Source organism: Mirounga leonina, unplaced genomic scaffold, assembly GCF_011800145.1.
Source record: "Mirounga leonina isolate KUSES-001 unplaced genomic scaffold, KU_Mleo_1.0 Mir_114, whole genome shotgun sequence".
NCBI lineage: Eukaryota > Metazoa > Chordata > Mammalia > Carnivora > Phocidae > Mirounga > Mirounga leonina.
This window is the reverse complement of record NW_023270265.1, coordinates 29,545,307-29,569,124: the sequence shown is the minus strand read 5'-3', so window position 1 is coordinate 29,569,124 and position 23,818 is coordinate 29,545,307. Positions and strand designations below refer to the sequence as shown.

The 23,818-nt window shown below is 38.2% G+C and overlaps 1 protein-coding gene across 1 annotated transcript in view; it reads left to right on the top strand.

Annotated features, from left to right (window-relative positions):
• The window catches only part of CFAP43 (cilia and flagella associated protein 43), a 115,103-nt gene that overhangs the window by 5,164 nt on the left and 86,121 nt on the right, over positions 1-23,818 (top strand). Inside the window, exons 3-7 of the mRNA XM_035028633.1 lie at positions 1,552-1,648; positions 4,407-4,574; positions 14,506-14,656; positions 19,752-19,911; positions 22,537-22,604. Of these exons, the coding sequence (XP_034884524.1) occupies positions 1,552-1,648; positions 4,407-4,574; positions 14,506-14,656; positions 19,752-19,911; positions 22,537-22,604 (644 nt within the window). The remainder of the gene's footprint in view (positions 1-1,551; positions 1,649-4,406; positions 4,575-14,505; positions 14,657-19,751; positions 19,912-22,536; positions 22,605-23,818) is intronic.

The window sequence follows — 23,818 nt, the reverse complement described above, 5'->3', positions numbered from 1 at the left end:
TAGCCCATCCCCCACAGTAGGAATAATTGATACAATCTTTCTGGGAAGTAAATATTACCATATTTGACCCAGTTCAACTCAGCTGAGGACCTAGAATTCAATTTTAAGGAAATCAGAAATATAGTCAAAGATTTGTATGCACAGGAGTTAAAAGCACTCTCATAATAGCAAAAGATTGGAAACTTCTACGTCTCTAGTAATATGAATATGGTTAAATAAATTAAAACATCTCACAAAGGAGTATTATATAAACATTAAAAATCACATTTTTGAAGAATTATTAATGATAAAATGCTCAGTGTAATGTAAACAATAGGAGTAAGACTGTATGACCTGTCTTTTAAATGAATTGTTAATCTATGATTGTTATAGCTATAAAGAGCAACATATTTTTTTCAAAGTTATATTTAAAGAAAAAAATGTATATTTACAAGTAAGCACAGAAGAAAATACCAGAAATTTACCAGATTTGGTAGTGAGATTACAGAGGATATATTTTCTTGTAAAGCGTTTTTTTTTTTTTTTTATTCATGTCAAAAGACAGACATGGGAGAAGGAAGATCTGGTACCTATGGAACCACACTGAAGAACAGATAGAGGGGAAATCAGATCTTCATATGCAGGAGGGCAGAAGCATCCTTACGATGCACATTTTAAACACGTTGTTACTAAGACTTTTAAAGTTCTGTTTCATGTCTTCAACTATAGGGACAAATGAGAAAGAACTTTTTATAATTGTTCCAAGAACTGGAAGATATTAAACAAAGGGCCAGCTGTGACCCAAGGTATAGAGATCTGGAAGTAACCTAGGATGATTACAACACCCCAAAGTATTTAAAGTTGTTTGAATAACTTTTCTAATTACAATGTTTCATATATTTATGGAATACGTAATCCTTCTTGGGTCATTTCAAATCACACTGGGACATACATGATACAGTACACTCAGTTTTGATTGAAGTCTAGAGACAGTGACCTAATGGTCTTAATTCACTTTAATATCTTTAAATGTTTTCTTTTTTTAAAAAAGTAATTTCTATGCCCAACATGGGGCTTGAACTCACAACCCCGAGATCAAGAGTCACATGCTCTACCGACTGAGCCAGCCAGGCGCCCCAACTCTAATGTCTTTTATTTTTTTTATTTTTATTTTTTTAAAGATTCTATTTATTTATTTGACAGAGTGAGACACAGCGAGAGAGGGAACACAAGCAGGGGGAGTGGGAGAGGGAGAAACTGGCTTCCCGCGGAGCAGGGAGCCTGATGCGGGGCTCAACCCCAGGACCCTGGGATCATGACCTGAGCCGAAGGCAGACGCTTAACCATCTGAGCCAACTCAGGCGCCCCCCAACTCTAATGTCTTTTAAAAAAGAATCTTAACTTTGCTTTTAGCTTTCTGTTCATAGTCTTAGAAATCAGCTAGGAGATGTGTTATTCCAAGAGCTAAATGCTTTTGAATTATGTGAAAATCATTAGGTAAGGGAAATAAACTGTAAGACTAGTTAATCTGAACACGATAATTAAATCTTTGTAATGGATTCTATATTTTAGGCAATGTTCTTCTGGACTACACTTTACTTTCATTCAGTTACTGTGGCACCTACCTGGCTAGTTACTCCTCTCTCCCAGAATTTGAACTGGCCCTTTGGTAAGTTAACAGTATGCTGCAGAATTCCTTTCATTGGATTACATTTTAAACTTGTCCTTCTGGATTGTATTAAAAGACACAGATGTGAAAAAACTGGAACAAGTTAAAAATGGAAGGAATAGAAGTCCTGATCAGAAGGTTGAATATAGTTGCTACTTCTAAGCATACAATTTGGCAGGGCAAAAGCTATATGAGAGCAAAATTATCATCGTTTTGTTGATGTGTTATAATATTACCTTGTTGGGTAAAGAAAATAAATGTATAAAGTTTCATCTTTCCTTCAAATAAATGGTAGCTTTGAGTGGTTTGCCTGTTTTCTACTAATGATGAAATTAAGATGTACTCTCTATTAGAGCTAAGTTGGAAGTAATTGTTTTGAGAGACATTAGAACAGTTATATGTTCAGAGAGTGGAACATTACACCTCATTTGCCAGCTGTATAGGAAATACCTGTGGATAAGACACATCTGTGGTCTTTGCTGGGTCATTTCATAGGGCCAGCCTCAAAGCTGTACTCACTCTTCCATCTATAATATAAACTCCATGGGGGGAGTTTTTCTTTTAAGGGGAAGTACAAACTGTTTCAGGAATGATTGAAGATACACCTTACACACCAGCATTTCTTATCCAAAAATATAATAATCTAGGTTCAGAGAACCACATTTAGTTTATGCAGTTTCTTTTTTTTTAAAAAACAGCTTTATCGAGGTATAATTGACAAAAAAACTGCCCATATATAAAGAATATAATTTGATAAGTTTTGACTTATGTACACATCCATGAAACCATCACCATAATCAAGATAATAAATATATCTGTCACTCCAAAGTTTCCTTGTGCCCCTTTCTGATCCTTCCTTATTGGCTCTTCCACACACACCCTTACACCACCCTTGCCCCATCCCTCAGCCCCTGCCCCCAGGCAGTCATTGTTGTGTTTTCTATCACTCTGGATTTGTTTGCATTTTCTAGAATTTTATATACAGAGAGTCATCCATTATGGACTCTTTTTTTTTTTTTTTTGTCTGTCTTTCATGCTGCATAATTACTTTTTTCATGCAGCATAGTTATTTTGAAATTCTCTTATGCTGCTGTATGTATCAGTAGTTCATTCCTTTCTATTCCATGGAATGAATATACCACAGTTTGTTTATCCACTCACCTACTGATGGATAGATTAGTTTGCTGGGGCTGCCATTAACAAAGTACCGCAAACTGAATGGCTGAAATAACAGAAATTTATTGTCTCACAGTTCTGGAGGCTAGAAGTTTAAGATCCAGGTGTAAGCAGGGTTCGTTTCTTTCAAGGACTATGAGGGAGAATCTGTTCTAGGCCTTTCTCCTTGGCTTGTGAATAACTGGATTCATGTTCACATGATGTTCTCCTTGTATATGGATCAGTCTCTAAATTTCCCCTTTCCTTTTTATAAGGATGCTCATCCTACTGGAGTAGGACCACACTAAATGACCTCATTTAACTTAGTAAAGACCCTATTTCCAAATACAGTGACATTCTGAGGTACTGAGGGTTAGGACATCAACGTATAAATCTGGGGGGACACAATTCAACCTATAACAGTACTTAAAGGATGAATAGGAACCAACCTGTGAAGAATGTAAGGAAGAGGATTCTAAGCAGAGGAAAGACATGGGCAAATGCCATGAGGTCAGAGAAAATATGGGGCAGATTTGAAGATTTAATTAAGAGAGCATAATGATGGCAACCAGAGATTACCCATGAGAGGCAAATACCTAGTAGTGCAATTGCTGGGTTGTAGGGTAGTTCTATTTTTAACTTCCAAAGGAAGCTCCATACTGTTTTCCACAGTATCTGTGCCAGTTTGCATTCCCACCAACAGTGTAAGAGGGTTCCCCTTTCTCCACATCCTCACCAACTCCTGTTGTTTCCTGAGTTGTTAATTTTAGTCATTCTGACTGGTATGAGGTGGTATCTCACTGAGGTTTTGATTTGTATTTCCCTGATGCTGAATGATGTTGAGCATTTTTTCATGTGCTTGTTGACCATTTGTATGTTTTCTTTGAAGATATGTCTGTTCATGTCTTCTGCCCATTTCTTGATTGGGTGTTGAGTTTGATGAGTTCTTTATAGATTCTGGATACTAGTCCTTTATCTGATAAGACATTTGCAAGTATCTTCTCCCATTCTGTCAGTTGTCTTTTGGTTTTGTTGACTGTTTCCTTTGCTGTGCACAACCTTTTTATCTTGATCAAGTCCCAGTAGTTCACTATTGCCTTTGTTCCCCTTGCCTTTGGAGGTGTATCTAGCAAGAAGTTGCTGCGGCTGAGGTCAAAGAGATTGCTGCCTGTGTTCTCCTCTGGGATTTTGATGGATTCCCGTCTCACATTGAGGTCTTTCAACCATTTTGAGTGTGTTTTTGTGTGTGGTGTAAGGAAATGGTCCAGTTTCATTCTTCTGCATGTGGCTGTCCAATTTTCCCAACACCATTTGTTGAAGAGACTGTTTTTTTTCCATTGGATATTCTTTCCTGCTTTGTCAAAGTTAGTTGAGAGAGAGTAATATTTTAAAAGCACATAGTTATTTTGCTTTCTTAGAAGGGTACAGTATAATGATAAGCATAATTATTAATAAATTTTATATTTAACATCATGGACTAAATAAATTGTATTATGAATTAAGGCTTAATTTATGTAAATTGTTTTCAAATAATTAGATAAATGTTCTCAAGATGTGGAATTCAAATGAATCATTTTTTTACAAAACACAATTTCCCTCTAAGGAACTGGGAATCAGGTGTCATTTTGTGTAAGAAGACACAACCTGGTACGGATGTAAGCCAGATGACTTTTAACCCTATGAACTGGTGCCAGCTGTGCTTATCAAGTCCAAGTGCAGTGACCGTGTGGACTATTGAAAGAAGTAACCAGGAGCATCATCTCAAAGCAAAGTAAGAGACTTAGTTACTACACAGCAAAATGGTGATCTTAGTTTGCTTTCATGTAATGTGATTGCATCAATTTGATGAATTAACTGGCTTTATATGTACATATTAAACATCTTAAGTTATAATATCTTTCTACATATATAATTACCTTGGAGTGGTTGCTTGCATTTTGAAAGGATTCTTTATGACTTGATTTCTCAATGAGGTTCTTTTGAATATCAAGTCATCCTCAAGCTTTTCCCAACATGTTTTAATTTATCAGAATTTGATTTGCTCTTAGTATTTCAAAACATGCCTATTTATAAAAAGGATAGTTATGAATTTTGATCCTATTACTTTGATGCCCAGTTGGAATCTCAAAAATAAGAGATATGGAAAGCATATAGATTATTCCTTCAGCCACATAATCTATAAACAGAAGGGTAGTTGCATATAGTGGAGTCATGGGAGTTACATATTTAAATAGAACTGGGTCAGAAAGAAATTTTATGACCAGTGTCCTGATGATTGATGATAATGGTGTGTTTGTTAAGGAGAGTTCAAAGACTCAAGGTGCCTCTAAACTGACTATTCTTAATGTATTCCACAAAGCTAAAGACTAAGTTGATATTGGACATGTATATCCTTGAAATTACAATTTTTGAAAAGTTGCCTTTTTTATATTTTATTACATTATATTAATCACCATATGTTACATCATTAATTTTTGATGTAGTGTTCCATGATTCATTGTTTGCATATAACACCCAGTTCTCCATTCAATACGTGCCCTCTTTAATACCCATCACCAAGCTAACCCATCCCCCCATCCTCCTCCCCTCCAGAACCCTCAGTCTGTTTCTCAGAGTCCATAATCTCTCATGGTTCATCTCCCCCTCCGATTTCCCCACCTTCATTTTTCCCTTCCTACTATCTTCTTCTTCTTTTTTTTTAAACATATAATGTATTATTTGTTTCAGAGGTACAGGTCTGTGATTCAACAGTCTTACACAATTCACAGCATTCACCAAAGCACATACCCTCCCCATTGTCTATCACCCAGCCACCCCATCCCTCCCACCCCCCACCACTCCAGCAACCCTCAGTTTGTTTCCTGAGATTAAGAATTCCTCATATCAGTGAAATCATATGATACATGTCTTTCTCTGATTGACTTATTTCGCTTAGCATAATACCCTCCAGTTCCATCCATGTTGCTTCAAATGGCAAGATTTTGGGTTTTTTGATGGCTGCATAATATTCCATTGTATATATATACCGCTTCTTTATCCATTCATCTGTCGATGGACATCCTGGCTCTTTCCATAGTTTGGCTATTGTGGGCATTGCTGCTGTAAACATTGGGGTGCACGTACCCCTTCAGATCACTACATTTGTATCTTTGGGGTAAATACCCAGTAGTGCAATTGCTGGATCATATGGTAGCTCTATTTTTAACCTTTTTAGGCACCTCCAAATTGTTTTCCTGAGTGGCTGCACCAGCTTGCATTCCCACCAACAGTATAGGAGGGTTCCCCTTTCTCCATGTCCTCGCCAACATCTGTCATTTCCTGACTTGTTAATTTTAGCCATTCTGACTGGTGTGAGGTGGTATCTCATTGAGGTTTTGATTTGGATTTCCCTGATGCTGAGCGATGTGGAGCACTTTTTCATGTGTCTGTTGGCCATTTGGATGTCTTCTTTGGAAAAATGTCTGTTCATGTCTTCTGCCCATTTCTTGATTGGATTATTTGTTCTTTTGGTGTTAAGTTTGATAAGTTCTTTATAGATTTTGGATACTAGCCCTTTGTCTGGTATGTCATTTGCAAATATCTTCTCCTATTCTGTTGGTTGTCTTTTGGTTTTGTTGACTGTTTCCTTTGCTTTGCACAACCTTTTTATCTTGATGAAGTCCCAATAGTTCATTTTTGCCCTTGCTTCCCTTGCCTTTGGCGATGTTTCTAGGAGGAAGTTGCTGTGGCTGAGGTCGAAGAGGTTGCTGCCTGTGTTCTCTAGGATTTTGATGGACTCCTGTCTCACATTTGGGTCTTTCAACCATTTTGAGTCTATTTTTGTGTGTGGTGTAAGGAAATGGTCCAGTTTCATTCTTCTGCATGTGGCTGTCCCATTTTCCCAACATCATTTGTTGAAGAGACTGTCTTTTTTCCACTGGACATTCTTTCCTTCTTTGTCGAAGATGAGTTGACCATAGAGTTGAGGGTCCATTTCTGAGCTCTCTATTCTGTTCCATTGATCTATGTGTCTGTTTTTGTGCCAGTACCATACTGTCTTGATGATGACAGCTTTGTAATAGAGCTTGAAGTCCGGAATTGTGATGCCACCAGCTTTGCTCTTCTTTTTCAACATTCCTCTGGCTATTTGGGGTCTTTTCTAGTTCCATATAAATTTTAGGATTATCTGTTCCATTTCTTTGAAAAAAGTTGATAGTATTTTGATAAGGATTGCATTGAATGTGTAGATTGCTCTAGGTAGCATTGACATCTTCACAATATTTGTTCTTCCAAATCATGAGCATGGAACGTTTTTCCATTTCTTTGCGTCTTCCTCAATTTCTTTCATGAGTATTTTATAGTTTTCTGAGTACAGATCCTTTGTCTCTTTGGTTAGATTTATTCCTAGGTATCTTATGGTTTTGGGTGCAATTGTAAATGGGGTCGACTCCTTAATTTTTCTTTCTTCTGTCTTGTTGCTGGTGTATAGAAACGCAACTGATTTCTGTGCATTGATTTTATATCCTGCCACTTTACTGAATTCCTGTATGAGTTCTAGCAGTTTTGGGGTGGAGTCTTTTGGGTTTTCCACATAAAGTATCATATCATCTGCAAAGAGTGAGAGTTTGACTTCTTCTTTGCCAATTTGGATGCCTTTTGTTTCTTTTTGTTGTCTGATTGCTGTGGCTAGGACCTCTAGTACTATGTTGAATAGCAGTGGTGAGTGGCCATCCCTGGCATGTTCCTGACCTTAGGGGGAAAGCTCTCAGTTTTTCCCCATTGAGAATGATATTCGCTGTGGGTTTTTCATAGATGGCTTTTATGATATTGAGGTATGTACCCTCTATCCCTACGCTGTGAAGAGTTTTGATCAAGAAAGGATGCTGTAGTTTGTCAAATGCTTTTTCTGCATCTATTGAGAGGATCATATGGTTCTTGTTCTTTCTTTTATTAATGTATTGTATCACATTGATTGATTTGCGGATGTTGAACCAACCTTGCGGCCCGGGGATAAATCCCACTTGGTCGTGGTGAATAATCCTTTTAATGTACTGTTGGATCCTATTGGCTAGTATTTTGGTGAGAATTTTTGCATCCATGTTCATCAGGGATATTGGTCTGTAATTCTCCTTTTTGATGGGGTCTTTGTCTGGTTTTGGGATCAAGGTAATGGTGGCCTCATAAAACGAGTTTGGAAGTTTTCCTTCCATTTCTATTCTTTGAAACAGCTTCAGAAGAATAGGTATTAATTCTTCTTTAAATGTTTGGTAGAATTCCCCTGAGAAGCCATCTGGGCCTGGGCTCTTGTTTGTTGGGAGATTTTTGATGACTGCTTCAATTTCCTTAGTGGTTATAGGTCTGTTCAGGTTTTCTGTTTCTTCCTGGTTCAGTTTTGGTAGTTGATACATCTCTAGGAATGCATCCATTTCTTCCAGATTATCTCATTTGCTGGCATATAGTTGCTTGTAATATGTTCTTATAATTGTTTGTATTTCTTTGGTGTTGGTTGTGATCTCTCCTCTTTCATTCATGATTTTATTTATTTGGGTCATTTCTCTTTTCTTTTTGGTAAGTCTGGCCAGGGGTTTATCAATCTTATTAATTCTTTCAAAGAACCAGCTCCTAGTTTCATTGATCTGTTCTACTGTTCTTTTGGTTTCTATTTCATTGATTTCTGCTCTGATCTTTATTATTTCTCTTCTCCTGCTGGGTTTAGGCTTTATTTGCTGTTCTCTCTCCAGCTCCTTTAGGTGTAGGGTTAGGTTGTGTATTTGAGACCTTTCTTGTTTCTTGAGAAAGGCTTGTATTGCTATATACTTTCCTCTCAGGACCACCTTTGCTGCATCCAAAAGGTTTTGAACTGTCATGTTTTCATTTTCATTTGTTTCCATGAATTTTTTAAATTCTTCTTTAATTTCCTGGTTGACCCATTCATTCTTTAGTTGGATGCTCTTTAGCCTCCATGTATTTGAGTTCTTTCCAACTTTCCTCTTGTGATTGAGTTCTAGTTTCAAAGCATTGTGGTCTGAAAATATGCAGGGAATGATCCCAATCTTTTGGTTGAGACCTGATTTGTGCCCTGGGATGTGATTTATTCTGGAGAATGTTCCATGGGCACTAGAGAAGAATGTGTATTCCATTGCTTTGGGATGGAATGTTCTGTGAAGTCCATTTGGTCCAGTGTGTCATTTAAAGTCTTTATTTCCTTGTTGATCTTTTGCTTAGATGACCTGTTCATTTCAGTGAGGGGGGGTGTTAAAGTCCCCTACTATTATTGTATTGTTGTCGATGTGTTTCTTTGCTTTTGTTATTAATTGGCTTATATAATTGGCTGCTCCCATGTTAGGGGCATAGATATTTACAATTGTTAGATCTTCTTGTTGGATAGACCCTTTAAGTAGGATATAGTGTCCTTCCTCATTTCTTATTATAGTCTTTGGTTTAAATTCTAATTTGTCTGATATAAGGATTGCCACCCCAGCTTTCTTTTGTTGTCCATTAGCATGGTAAATAGTTTTCCACGCCCCCCCCCCCACTTTCAATCTGGAGGTGTCTTTGGGTCTAAAATGAGTCTCTTGCAGGCAGCATATTGATGGGTCTTGTTTTTTTATCCAATCTGATACCCTGTATCTTTTGATTGGGGCATTTAGCCCATTTACATTTAGGGTAACTATTGAAAGATATGAATTTAGTGCCATTGTATTGCCTGTAAGGTGACTGTTACTGTATATTGTCTCTGTTCCTTTCTGGTCTATGTTACTTTTACAATCTTTGCTTAGAGGACCCCTTTCAATATTTCTTATAGGGCTGGTTTCATGTTTGCAAATTCCTTTAGTTTTTGTTTGTTCTGGAAGCTTTTTATCTCTCCTATTTTCAATGACAGCCTAGCTGAATATACTATTCTTGGCTGCATATTTTTCTCATTTAGTACTCTGAATATATCATGCCAGTCCTTTCTGGCCTGCCAGGTCTCTGTGGATAGATCTGTTGCCAATCTAATGTTTCTACCATTGTAGGTTACAGACCTCTTGTCCCAAGCTGCTTTCAGGATTTTCTCTTTGTCTCTGAGACTCATAAGTTTTACTATTAGTTGTCGGGGTGTTGACCTATTTTTATTGATATTGGGGGGGGGTTCTCTGTGCCTCCTGGATTTTGATGCCTGTTTCCTTCCCCAAATTAGGGAAGTTCTCTGCTATAATTTGCTCCAATATACCTTCTGCCCCTCTCTCTCTCTTCTTCTTCTTCTGGGATCCCAATTATTCTAATGTTGTTTCGTCTTATGGTATCACTTATCTTCCGAATTCTGCCCTCGTGATCCAGTAGTTGTTTATCTCCCTTTTTCTCAGCTTCTTTATTTTCCATCATTTGGTCTTCTATATCATTAATTCTCTCATCTGCCTCATTTATCCTGGCAGTTAGAGCCTCCATTTTTTATTGCACCTCATTAATAGCCTTTTTGATTTCACTTGGTTAGATTTTAGTTCTTTTATTTCCCCAGAAAGGGTTTCTCTAGTATCTTCCATGCTTTTTTCAAGCCCAGCTAGTATCTGTATAATTATCATTCTGAACTCTAGTTCCAACATCTTACTAATGTCTGTATTGATTAGGTCCCTGGCAGTCAGTACTGCCTCTTGTTCTTTTTTTTTGAGGTGATTTTTTCCGTCTTGACATTTTGTCTAGAAGAGAATAGATGACTGAGAGAACAAAATGCCAACAGGGTAACAATGACCCCAGAAAAATATATACTAAACAAATCAGAAGAGACCTGAAACTGGGGGAAAATAAAGGGAAAGAAAGAAAAAAAAAAAGAATATGATCAAATATGATCAGGCTGGTGCATAGATCAGTGCCACACACTAGATTTGGGGTGTATTTTGGTCTATTAGAAGAAACTGCCTCCCAAAATTTTAAAGAAAGAAAAACTTATATATGTACAAAAATAAGGGTAAATACAATGAAGGGATGAAATATGACTATAAAGATGAAAATTATAAAAGACTTTATAAAAGGAATTGATAAGAAGTTGGTTGAAAAAAGAAAGAAGAGAAATTAAAAAAAAACAAAAACAAAAAAAACAAAGGGAGAGAATGTGATCAGGCAGCAGACTAGAACAAAGCCATACAGTAGAGATTTAGGGTGTATTTTGGTCTGTTAGAAGCAACTGTATCCTGGGGCACCTGGGTGGCTCAGTCATTAAGCGTCTGCCTTTGGCTCAGGTCATGATCCCAGGGTCCTGGGACTGAGCCCCGCATCGGACTCCCTGCTCAGCGGGAAGCCTGCTTCTCCCTCTCCCACTCCCCCTGCTTGTGTTCCCTCTCTCGCTGTGTCTCTCTCTGCCAAATAAATAAATAAAATCTTAAAAAAAAAAAAGAAGCAACTGTATCCCAAAATTTTAAAGAGAGCACAACTTATATATATACCAAAAATAAAGTTAACTACTATGAAGGGATAGAATATGACTGTAAAAATGAAAAATAAAAAAGATTTTTAAAAAAGGGATTCTAAGGTGTTGGTTGAAAAAGGGAAAAAGAAAAATTCAAAAGAAAAAGAAAGAAAGAAAGAAAGAAAGAAAATTAAAAAATTAACTTTGAAAGACTAAAGAATCATGGTAAAAAAGCCATGGATTCTATGTGCAGTATTCCCCTAGCGCTGGAGTTCTGCCATTCTCATTGATCGATAAACTTGGTCTTGGCTGGCTGTTCTCACTGATCTTCTGGGGGAGGGACCTGTTGCCGTGGTTCCCAAATGTCTTTGCTGGAGGCGGAATTGCCCCACCCTTGCCGGTCTGGGCTAAGTAACCTGCTCGGGTTTGCTCTCGGGAGCTTTTGTTCCCTGCAAGCTTTCCGTACAGCTTTGAAGGACGAGAGTGAAAATGGCGGCCTCCCAATCTCCACCCCAGAGGAGCTGAGAACTCAGGGTCCCGCTCCTCAGTGAGCCCCCAGAGAAAAGCAGTCAGTCACTCCCATCTCCCGGTCTCCAGCCGCACTCTGCTCACCCGGCCTGTGACCGAGCGTTTCTATCTCTGGCACCTGACCCTGTGTGGAGTCTCCAAACCCAGCAGATCCCTGCGGTGCACTCCCGCACTGCTCCTCCCAGGGCAGGAAGGGGCGTCTCCCCGGATCTGCCGCTTGATGGGTCCCTGCTGGAAGAGCAGTGGCCCGACTGTACCACGGATCACAGTTTATGGCAACCCCGAGCTGAGAGCCCGCTCCTCGGCTCCATCTCTGCAGCCGGCTTCCCCGCTCCGATACCTGGGAGCTCTGCCACACTCAGGCACCCCGGGTCCTTCTGTGACCCCGAGGGTCCCGAGACCACACTGTCCCAGTGAGTCTTCCATCCCCCACTTAGCCACTGGAGTGATGTCCCTCAGCAGAGCCGACTTCTAAAAGTTCCGATTTTGTGCTCCGCTGCTCTATCACTTGCCGGTAGCAGCTGACAGAGGCCCCCTCCCCCGCCGTCTATCCTCCCTAATATCACCTCGGACTCACTTCTCTGCATGTCCTACCTTCCAGAATGTGGTCACTTTTCTGTTCAGAGAGTTGCTGCTATTCTTTTCTTTGATCTCCTGTTGAGTTCATAGGTGTTCAGAATGGTTTGATACCTATCTAGCTGAATTCCTGGGACCAGACGAAATTTAGGTCTCCTATTCCTCTGCCATCTTGCCGCCACCCTCCAAAAAGTTGCCTTTTTTTTTTTTAAGATTTATTTATTTATTTATTTGAGAGAGTGAGAATTAGAGAGAGAGAGAGTACATGAGAGGGCGGAGGGTCAGAGGGAGAAGCAGACTCCCTGCTGAGCAGGGAACCCAATGTGGGACTTGATCCCATGACTCCAGGATCATGACCTGAGCTGAAGGCAGTCGCCCAACCAACTGAGCCACCCAGATTCCCCCAAAAAGTTGCCTTCTTAAGAAAAATGTAAAGTTGTCTAACTGGAGAGCCTGAAAACCTAGAGTAAAACCTAGGGTAAAACCTAGCCCTTAAACAAAGAGTACTGAACCTCTTTTTGTTCAATTCTCTTTGTGTCTCAATTTCTTTTTTATAAGAACCCAATGAATAGTCAAATCTGTCTCTAGGCAGAGACATTCATAAAATGGGTAATGTCTCTATCATATCCTTGCCAGGTGGGCAAATAATTTATCTCAGCGTTCTCTCCTTTTGCTTGCCTTGAATATTCTCATCTAGTTCTGAATGTTGAATTGTGATTTTTCTATAAGCAACTGAAGTGAGAGGCAAAGTGAATGGATTGTCCTGGTTCAAAAAGCAAGCAGGATTAGAAAACACTCAAGCTTAATTTGAATAGTAGATACTATTTTTACATGATAATTTTTCAAAATTGTTTATCATACATAAAACATAACCAATGAAATTTTGAATTTAATGCATAAAGCCATGAATTTTTCAAACACCCCTTTATAACCACATTATGGGTTAAAAGACGTATGGTAGATTTGAAAATGAATTCTTTTTTTTAAAAAAGATTGATTTATTTGAGATAGAGAGAGACGGGGGAGGGGCAGAGGAAGAAAGAGTCGTAAGCAGACTCCACATTGAGCACAGAGCGAGACTCGGGGCTCGATCTCTCAACCCTGAGACCAGGACCTGAGCCGAAACCAAGAGTCAGATGCTTAACTGACTGCGCCACCCAGGTGCCCTGAAAATGAATTCTTGATATCAGAGGTTGCAAAGGTAGCTGAAGACAACCTACATATACAGATGGTCCTTGACTTAGGATGGTTCCACTTAAGATTTTTCAACTTCAGGGTGATGCCAAAGTGATACACATTCAGTAGAAACTGTATTTCAAATTTTGAATTTTGACCTTTTCCCAGGCTAAAGATATGTGTTACAATACTCTTCTGTGACGCTAAGCAGTGGTAGCTGCAGCTTCCAGTCAGCCACATGGTCGTGAGTGTAAACAACCTATACACTGACAACCATTCTGTACCTTCCAAGCAGTCTGCTTTTTACCTTCATTTTAATATTCAACAAGTTACTTGAGACATTCACCACTTTATTATAAAATAGGCCTTGTATTAGATGATTTTGCCCAACTGTGAGTTGGCAACTAATGCAGTTTGCCCAAATAATGTATGTGTTCTGAGCACATTTATGGTAGGTTAGGCTAAGCTATGATGTTCGGTAGATTAGGGGTATTAAATGCATTTTGACTTAGGATATTTGTTTATTGGGACATAACCCCATCATAAATAGAGGAAGATTTATATGTTTATTTTGGCCCCCATTGATTTTTATTTGAATTAATTGCCAAATTTTAATATTTGAGAGATTTCTCATAAATATCCAGATTATGATAGTCTCTTGAAATTTTGGAGCCAGAATTCTCAACAAACTCTCTTGGCTGGAACTGAGTGTCACCTACACCACCTAGAGGAGGGAACACACTTTCCCATTTGCCATAGTCCCCCACCTGGCCACAGCTCATTTGCCTGGTCCTGCCAGTGTTCAAATGTATAATTCCTGCTTTAGATATTAACTTTGAAAATATTAGAAAATTCCTATGTACTTAATTTATAACTGCATTATTGTCCTTTTGTGATATATATTTTTAAATCTACTCTTTGGCGTTTATCTGGTTTGTTTGCTTGTTTGTTTTTTACAAGTTATAATACTTCCCCACCTTTTTTATCACCAATATGTAATAGTTATATCAGTGACTAGTTTTTGTTCATTTGATTATTCTGATTTCTCTTTTTTCTAAAGGTCAATAAAACTACCTATGGAAGACGGATCATTTTTTGATGAAACAGATGTAATTTTCCCCACCTCGTTGCCCAAGGATCTTATCTATGGACCTGTGCTCCCACTGTCAGCCATTGCTGGGCTAGTAGGAGAAGAGGCAGAAACTTTCAGGGTAATTACCTGGCACCTCTTCCTGTTTGCTTATTTGATTCTCACAACCATCCCATGAGACATGCAGGATAGAGAGGATCATCCTGGTTTTCAATACAGATTAGCCCTGGAGATGACAAGAAATGAAGGCTCTGGAGTTTTGAGTTTGGTTAACTGGAAGGATGGCACTGATAACAGAAAGAGGGAACCCAGACCTGATTTCAGTTTTGGACATATTGAATTTGGGGTGCTGGGAAGGCGTCCAGGTATAGATGCCGGGTGGAAGTTGGGCAAGCGGACCTATTGCTGGGGTGGAGAAGGTAGGGCTAGAGACACTGATGCCAGAGTCATTACCATAGAAGGGTTAGTGGAACACTGGAGTGGGGGAGGGATGATAGAAAGGAGAGTAAGGGTGTCAGGGGAGAGAGCCAGAGAGGAAACTGATTTGCCAAGAATTGAGAGTTAGAAGATGACTCTGACAAGGAACACAGAAGTGGAACAAATCCAGGAGAGAAGAAGAAGGCCATGGAAGATAGTGGAAGAAAGTTTCAAACAGGAGTTTGTTAACAGCTACACACTTATTCATTCAACATATTTATCAAGCTCCTCCTATGTAGCAGGCACTGTTTTAGACAGTGGGATCTCATGATGACCAACCAGGCATAATCTCTACCCTTGGAGCTTACATTCTATCAGGGAGATAGTAACAACACCACCAAAAGTAAAGACCTACATTAAATCATTGCAAAATGTGGTAATTATTATAATGGGATAAATGGGAGGGGGTTGACGTGAGGAAGAGATTAACATATGCTGGTCAAGGAAGGCCGCTGGGGAGACAACACTTACCCTAAGATTCGAAGGACAAGGAGGCTCAGTGCTACAAACAGGGTCAAGAGTGTTCAGGCAGAGGGTGCAGTATGTGCAAAAGCCCTGGGGGAAAGAAACTAAATCCATGTGTTTGAGAAGCTACCTGTAGTGGCTGCAGCACAGAAAATGAGGGGGGAGTGGGGTGCAGGTGCAGGTCAAGGGATAGGCAGGGAGCAGAGATAGCACAGGCAGGTCCTTTGGGAAACGAGCTTGATTCTGCTTAGCCTCTCGAACTTAGGTTATGCTAATATTTGTGTTAAAACTCCAAGCCAAGGATAAAGGAAGTAGAAGCTCCCAAATATTTTGACCACTGAATTAAGCTATAGATGTTAAAAATAACTCAGTGGTAATTAGTTTATTAAAAATTTCTGGCAAGCAAGAGAAAATGTTGTGTATGCTCTTAGTATTTCCTCTAAAGGATGATCATCGTTCACTTTTTAAATACAGAAAATGACCAATTCTTTTTAATAGCACAAATCCTAGCCTTAGAAATACAACCACACTCAGCCGCAATGGGGCAGCAAAGTAAATACAAATAGATCAGCCATCAAGGTTTACAACTTGAAAAAAATGCTGCTGTGGTTAGTATTTGATGCCTAGGAACCCACATTTTCAACCATCTAGAATCTTTTCTTCTGCCATAAATTTCTGTAAGAGCCCTTGTCTTTCACATTTTGCACAACAGAATGAACCCTACCTAAAATATGTAAAATTCAGGCATCTGTCTTTGTCATTTGAAAAATGCTACAAAATGCCTTCTTTAAATACTTAAATGTGGAGCCACCATTTTTTAAAATGCTCATAATAAACATATTTGTTTCCTAGGATTTTTTTACTCAGTGCATTTTAACCTTTTTCTGAAAACAGAAATTTAATGCTAAAGTTCTACATTTTAAAATCACACAAGGAATGTTAATAAAGCCATATACTTTACATTTACTTACAAATTCATTTTTCCAATATTTATTTTTTCATCTTATAGATAAGTAAGGTGAAAAAAATGGCTAAAACATTGATTAATGTCTATACAGTGAGTGAAAGCATAACCAAAAATAGATCTCAAATGTCTTTATTCTATTCCTTCCTTTGAATGACATTTCTTATGATGTGGCTGCCAACCAATGGCAAAGAAATGAGTAATGAACTGATCTATATAAATAAGAGTCTTAAAAATTGACAGGCTATGGACTTTTACAAAATCACAAATATTAAATACTCCCATTATGTCTCTTGTAGCTAACACTATAAAGGCACATTATATACCTTTAAATAGGCCTGCATCACATTACACAACTTATTTAAGGCATGAGAAACAGTATCTAGCAGTAGCATGGGGGAAATCAAAGGCAGATATTATCTGGGCAGAAACTGGATCCAAGATAATGAATTTAATCTCAAGTGTCCAGTTTTCTTTTTCCATCTACCTTTTTTTTTTTTAAACAAGTCACTATATAGGAATTCCTTTTATAAACAAGTATTCTGAAACATATTTGGATACTTACATTTTTTAAAGCCATAATATTAAGTTGGATTCTAATTTTTCATGTTTGGTCTTCAAGTGATCAAAATGTTTGATTTATGATTCCAGAAAGCTAAACAATGAGGTGATATTATCAACAAATATTTTTATACTATTGGCACATTTTTCTTTTAAAATTTTTAGAATTTTTGAGATTAAAAACTATTGTTTCTGTTCACATAATCCATATTGTATCACATTCATTTTTAAGTGGCACAGAACATATTTATTGATGAAAGAGAGTAATAGAAAGATAAGCCCAGGTTTATCTTAAAGTAAGAAAAGTCAAACACAATACTAGTTTAACATAATAAGGCAGAAAAGTTCAAGTTTTAAATCTTCACCTTCTGTTGCATACACATAGGTCCACTGGTGTGAGAACAAGATATGTGTGTTTTTTAAAAGATTTTTGAACCCATTGCCATAATGGAAGAGTCTGTCCCTTTGTGATATATAGCCTAAGGTTAGATGTCATCAAGACAACCTAAGAAACTTTTAAATAATGGTGATTAAATAATGGCATTCAGTGAGTAACTCTTCCCTATGAGTCAAATCTCAATTAGATACTACAAAAATGTCATTAATCAGCAGCAGTTTAATCCTTTTGGGTGGTTTTGCCCCCCCCCCCCCTTTTTGGCCCATAGGGTGGCCACATTATTAATCAAGTATTTATTTTCTAACAATCCAAGGCTATGAGGGCATGAAATAGATCAATCATTGACCAAAGTCAGTATATCCTTTTAAAGAATTATCATGGTGACTGCTGCTATGTATGGTTTTTGCCTTAGGCATATTTCAAGTTCCATTCCAAATGATAAGTCTCTCTCCACACTTCCTTCACTCCACCAGGAAGAACCACGTGCTTTCTCATCAATGCTCCCATAATATTTAACACCCCTCTGCTATAACCTACCATGTTTTCTGATTCTGATATTTGTTGATACTTCTTCCCTCAACAAGTGATCATCCTATTGAGAAGAGGGATCCCTTAGGACTTGGCACAATGCCTGGTATATAACCAACATCCAATGTTTGTTTAAATATCAATTACATAACAAATTTATATCTGTTGAGAATCTAGTAGAAATAGTTCCTTTGACAGCACCACACCTGCTTTACCTTGAATCTACAAACCAGTCCTAAATTAAAAGAATAGTATATAATACATTATTCAAATAAATGAGTATTTATTAGAAAGGTGGCTTGCATATATTGAGGAGTTTTTAATGGAAAAATGACTGTTTATATAGATTTGCAGTATTCCCCAACTTCTGCTTTATTTTTCTCCATAGTGCTTTTCAACATATAATCTATATATTTAACTTCTTAACTTATTTTTATTCTGTTTCCCCTCACCAGGATGTAAGCCCCATGAGGGCAGGGAATTTTTTGTCTATTTTGTTCACTGCTACATCCCTGTGCCTAGAACAGCACCTGGAATGTAGTTAAGTGTCCAATAAATATTTGTTAGATGAATGAAAACATGAACAAAAGAATGCAATAAACATGGAGCTCTCAAGGAACTTAAAAAATTCTGTTAATTTGGCCAATAGCTTAGTAAAAATGTTTTCCGTTCCAATGGGTGTAAGGATCCTAAAGAAAGCAAAGCATTATGTTATAGCTAATGTAATTCTAAATAATGCTATAGCATAACAAAAAGCTCAGATAGTACTAAATGTTATGTTCTCAATATAAATAAATAAGTAAACTAGTATGTTTGACTTGTTTAAATAGAAAGGAAGGAGTGCTATTATTATGATATCCTGAATTCAGAATTTTAATCAGTGCTGTGAGGAGCATATGCCCTAAAAAGCTGCCACAGCTGCCTTGACCTCCAGGAAGGAGAACAGGTAGGCCTATATTTAAAAGGAGACTTGCTCCATGCTGACAAAGGGGGCTCTCCCCTGCTGGACAAAAGTATTTAAGCTGCAGGGGACATACCACTGAGGTATTACAATCTAAAGCAGAGATCAACAAACCATGACAGGCTTTTGTTTGGCCCCAAGCTAAGAATGTTCTTTTATACTTTTTTACAGAGGTGTTTAAAAATATAATGGGGATATATGTCAGAGACCTATGTGGTCCACAAAGCCTAAAATATTCACTGCCTTTTCCTTTACAGGAAAAGTTTGTCTTAGATCCTTAGAAACCTATGCGTTTCTCTTTGAGTTTTCCATGGTATCAAAATCACGTAGGATGTTTCATGAACCACATTAGAGAGGCCACCAGAATCAGGCAAGTGTCCTCTTCTCATTTCCCATAAAAGCTAACTAAGCAAAGGACCTAGACCAAACTCTCCATAGCCACTCAAGGAAAATCATATTCACACCCCACTGCAGAATCAGGAGGGTGAGATGATGACAAAAGTCTTCCTCAAAAAGGGTGATCTTAGCTAGACACTGACTTTCGTAGATTCAAGACACCAAAAAACTCTACCAAGAAACAGTGTAGAAGTTACTACTCAAAATTTTCATGAAAATCTGTGACACTAGAACTCTAAATGTGCTGGCAAAACCATCTTTATATAGTCTTACTGAATTAAAATATAGAGAGATAAATGGAGCAAGGAAGGATAAGTACACTTAGCTCTTGGCAAATGGCAGGATCAATGAATATACATAGGTCCATAATCATTTGTTTCTTTCTGGAAGTTATTCTGTTGGGTATTTCTCTGGCTCTTAAACCATGCATGCAGTCTTAACACAAGGTTTCTGATCTTTCCCTGAAGCCTAAAGATGATCTATATCCTTTGCTTCACCCATCTGTGCACTGCTGGACTCCAACAAGTGACCTATATGTTGGCTGTGAAGAGGGTCATCTTTTAATGGTTAATGGAGAAACCTTGAAGGTGACTCTACTTAATAAGATAGAAGACAAAGTACCAATGGGTGAGAAACTGCTTTACTTCATTATTCCTAGAAGTGTAGCCATTGGTGATGGTTTTACATGTGAAGATGGATGTTTGTTCCCTATTTTTCTCCTTCTTAGAGCCATCTTTGATTCTTTCTTTCCTTTATCCCATAGTTAGTTACCAAGTCCTGTGGGTGTTCCTCATAGCTAGTGCTTATTGACTGTACTAGGCTGTAGGCATTCTGCTATACTCTGTATGTATATTTCATGTAATTCTCAAAATACGTTATAAAGAGATATATTTTCATCTCCATGAGACAGATGAGAAAATGGAAGCATTGAGAGATTAAGAAAAATGCCCAAATTCACATAACTAGTAAACTGTGAAGCTGACACCTAAACCCAGGCACTAAGACTTTAGAGTCCAAGTTCTTAGCTCCTATGCTGTATCCTTTCACATTTTGATTTCTGCAGCAACCTTAGCACTGACTTCATTGGCCTTAATCTACAGCTAACCCAAAGCAGGCATCTCATCCCTGCCAAACTGTCCTTAAAGACCGTTTCAGCATGCAATTCAAGGGCTGCTCTGCCTTGATTCCAAGCCCTCTTTAATTTGATCCTCCTTCTCCATTCACACTCTTTCCTTCTACTCCCCAGGATGAGTTTTCTGATCTAGCTAGTCATTTCTTCCTGTCATTTCACAGCCCTGCCTCCTAGCTCACTCCCTTGCCAACTGACTCTCTGAATCCTTGAGCTTCTAGCTCAATACCACCTCCTACAGCAAGTTTCCCCCAGGACAGTACCCCTCGTCTAGTCCTGCTCCCATTCCCTGACTCAGACTTCACTGGGGCCATTAGGTTTGACTTTCCTGCCCCCGCCGTGGCTTCCCTTTACTGTCACTTGGACCCTCCAGGCTATGTTCTCTCTAACCTTGCATCCACACTGCCATCCCAACCTTAGGGCAAAAGTTCGGTGCCCCTCTGTGGGATCCATCAGACTCACTCCCTTGTTAGAGCCTCATCCTGTGCTTTCACAATTTCCTTTGTGCATGTCTGTCTTCCCACCGGGTATCAATTCTTTAAAGTCAGGAACTATATTTTACTTATCCTTTGGCTCCAAAGTTTAATCCCAGAGATTGCTACAGAGTAAATTACTGCCTATATGTGTTTGTAAAGTGATTCAAAAGCAATGTTTCTCATTTCCAAACTGTTGTCACATCTGTAATATGTTATACACAATTTAGGACTTAATTATGTATAGTCATATATTGTTTACTATTTCCTTCTTCTATACTATTCCTAATAATTTTCATGGTATTTTATAAATGCTTTAGTATAAATATTTGTCTAACCTCTATAATGTGGAAGACACTAAGCAAGGTGCCTCAGAGGTGACATAAATGGCAAATATATGATCTTATAATTTTCACCCTCAAGGGATTTATATTTTATTAAAGAGAATTAAACAAGTAGATAATTATAGCCAGGTAGATTAAGATAATTTTATTAAAGCAAAACTTAAGAAAGTGCTATGGGAATTCAAATGAGGGAAACAGGCCAAGTTAAGTCATTTTGAAGGTGGATTTGAAATCGCCCTTGCAGGATGGGTTCACAGGCAGATGAGGGTAGGTTGAGTTTCGGTCAATGGCATCTGCAGAGACAAGAAAAACTGGGGAAGGTTGAGACACAAGAAGTGGTCCAGTCTGTCTGGAGCATGGAGTGTTGCACAGGGCTGGTGGGGAACAAAGGGACATATATGCCATGTCTGACCTTGAATGTCCAGCTAAGATGTTTATACTCAATTCAGCTGATAGTGGACAGACCTCAAAAACTCCTGAATGGGGATGTACTCCGAATAGAATTGTGCATGGGCAGATTATTTTAGCCATCATTCAAGAAAGGACGATCCTAGAAGCAGGTGGCTATAAGCATCCAGCTCCTAGACTACGCCTTGAGTCATAAGAACCTGGACTCTAGTGGTACTTGGATTGGAAAAGAAGGAACTGCTGGGAAGTTAATAGTCTGAAGGAAAGGACAGTATGCTTCTTAGCATCTGGCAAAATGCCAAGATGTAGTATACAGTAAATAAATAATTTGATGGATGCTCTCTGAGCTTTTGATCTTATAGTTCTCATGGTTTATCTACATAAAAGGTAATATTCTTTTGTTCTTTTCCCCCAAGGACAATATTTTATTAATAACAATTATTCTTATAGAACATTTTTTCTTTTTACTTTCTTTTTATCCACTTTTATTTATTTACTGAGGTTTGAATTTACATACCATAAAATGTACAAATCTTAAGTATGGAGCTTGATAATAAGTTAGGTTTGGTTTTATTTTTTTCCTGACATCTTAAAATCTCTGACAATGCTTTCCTAAAATAAGAAAATATATGAGCTATATAATTCTATAATGTTAGTTACACAGATCTGATGATACAGAACTTTAAAAAACTCATGTGATTTACATTAATAATCAATTCTGAGCAGCTTTTATTATTCATTGTTTGGAAAGCATAATAGCACATATTCTGATAGGAAGTTGATTTTTGGAAAGGATTACAGAGAAATGAATAGTCCTAGGAAAGCAAGAGATTAATTACTTTGTATTGGACTTTTAATTATATGTCACCTGTTTTACCTTGTTTTTCTTTTCCAAAAGAGGGAAGAGATCTTATCAGTCCAGTCACCATGGTATATCAGAAGGGAGGAGTGCTCATTTCTGGAATTGTAATGTATTTTTTTCTTCAAAACTAATTGCTTTCAAGAATATATACAATTTCCATTTGCTGCTACTTACTATTATGAGTCATAATTTGGGATGTGAGGTTCTGTCAGATTATTAATTAAAATTGTTTTCTTTTTTGATACAATTATAAAACTCTTTATATGGATAATTTTTCAAATATATATAAAAGTAGAGAGAACAGTATAATGGACTGCCATATATCTAGACTATTGCAAATAATCAAAAATAGAATTAAAAACTCAGAACACCTAATATCTCTCACCCAACTTCATGCCTGTTTGTACACTTAATACATTGGGTTGTCAGACACAAATAGAACCTTTTGTCTAAGCTTCAGCTTAGCCCCTTGTGTATACTCATTTAGCTTACATGTATTACACTGTTATTGTTCATATTAGAATTAGCATTAATGGCCTTCATTTACTTGGTACTTACTTTGTACCAGGCATCATGCTAGTGCTTTGCTTGTATTATCTCATCAGTTCTCATAATGACACTGTCAAGTAGGAATATTGACATTCTCCTTATACAGAGGAAGGAGCCAAGCCTTACAGAGTTCACCAGCCAGTAAATGGAGTTGCTGAGGCTTGAACCCAGATGTGTCAAACTCCAAAGTCTTTGCTCTCATTTATTAGAGCATGCAGCCTCAGTTAAGTATGAAAAGGGGTCAGACTACATTGCTTTTCCATGGTGTTGTATCAGTGCTAAGGTTCGGAGCCTACCTACACTAAAATCTCAGGTCTACTGGTAGATGTCCCAAGACATCTGTTAGTGGGACTGTTAGCTTTTTCTCTTCCATTGCTACAGATCACATTTCCAGGACCCTGAGGGCAGTTAGGCCATGATGTCAGGGTGAGAGATGTAGCTCCACCAATGAGAAGCAATCTGGAGCTCATAAACCTACACTCAGGTGGTAATCCATCCCCCTCCCCTGCAACCTTGCAACAGACTATCCTCTCCCCCAGCACCCTCCACCCCCGCCACCCCACCTCCTACATTTAGTCTGCATTTATGGCCTTTTATGACTTTTGTCCTTCTCAAGGCCACCCTTGGCATTTTTTACTTTTATTTTCATTTATTTTTATTTTTTTCAGAGAGAGAGAGCATGAGCAGGGAAGGGCAGAGGGAGGAGGAGAGAGAGAATCTTAAGCAGTCCCTACACTCAGTGCAGAACCCAGCACAGGGCTCCATCTCA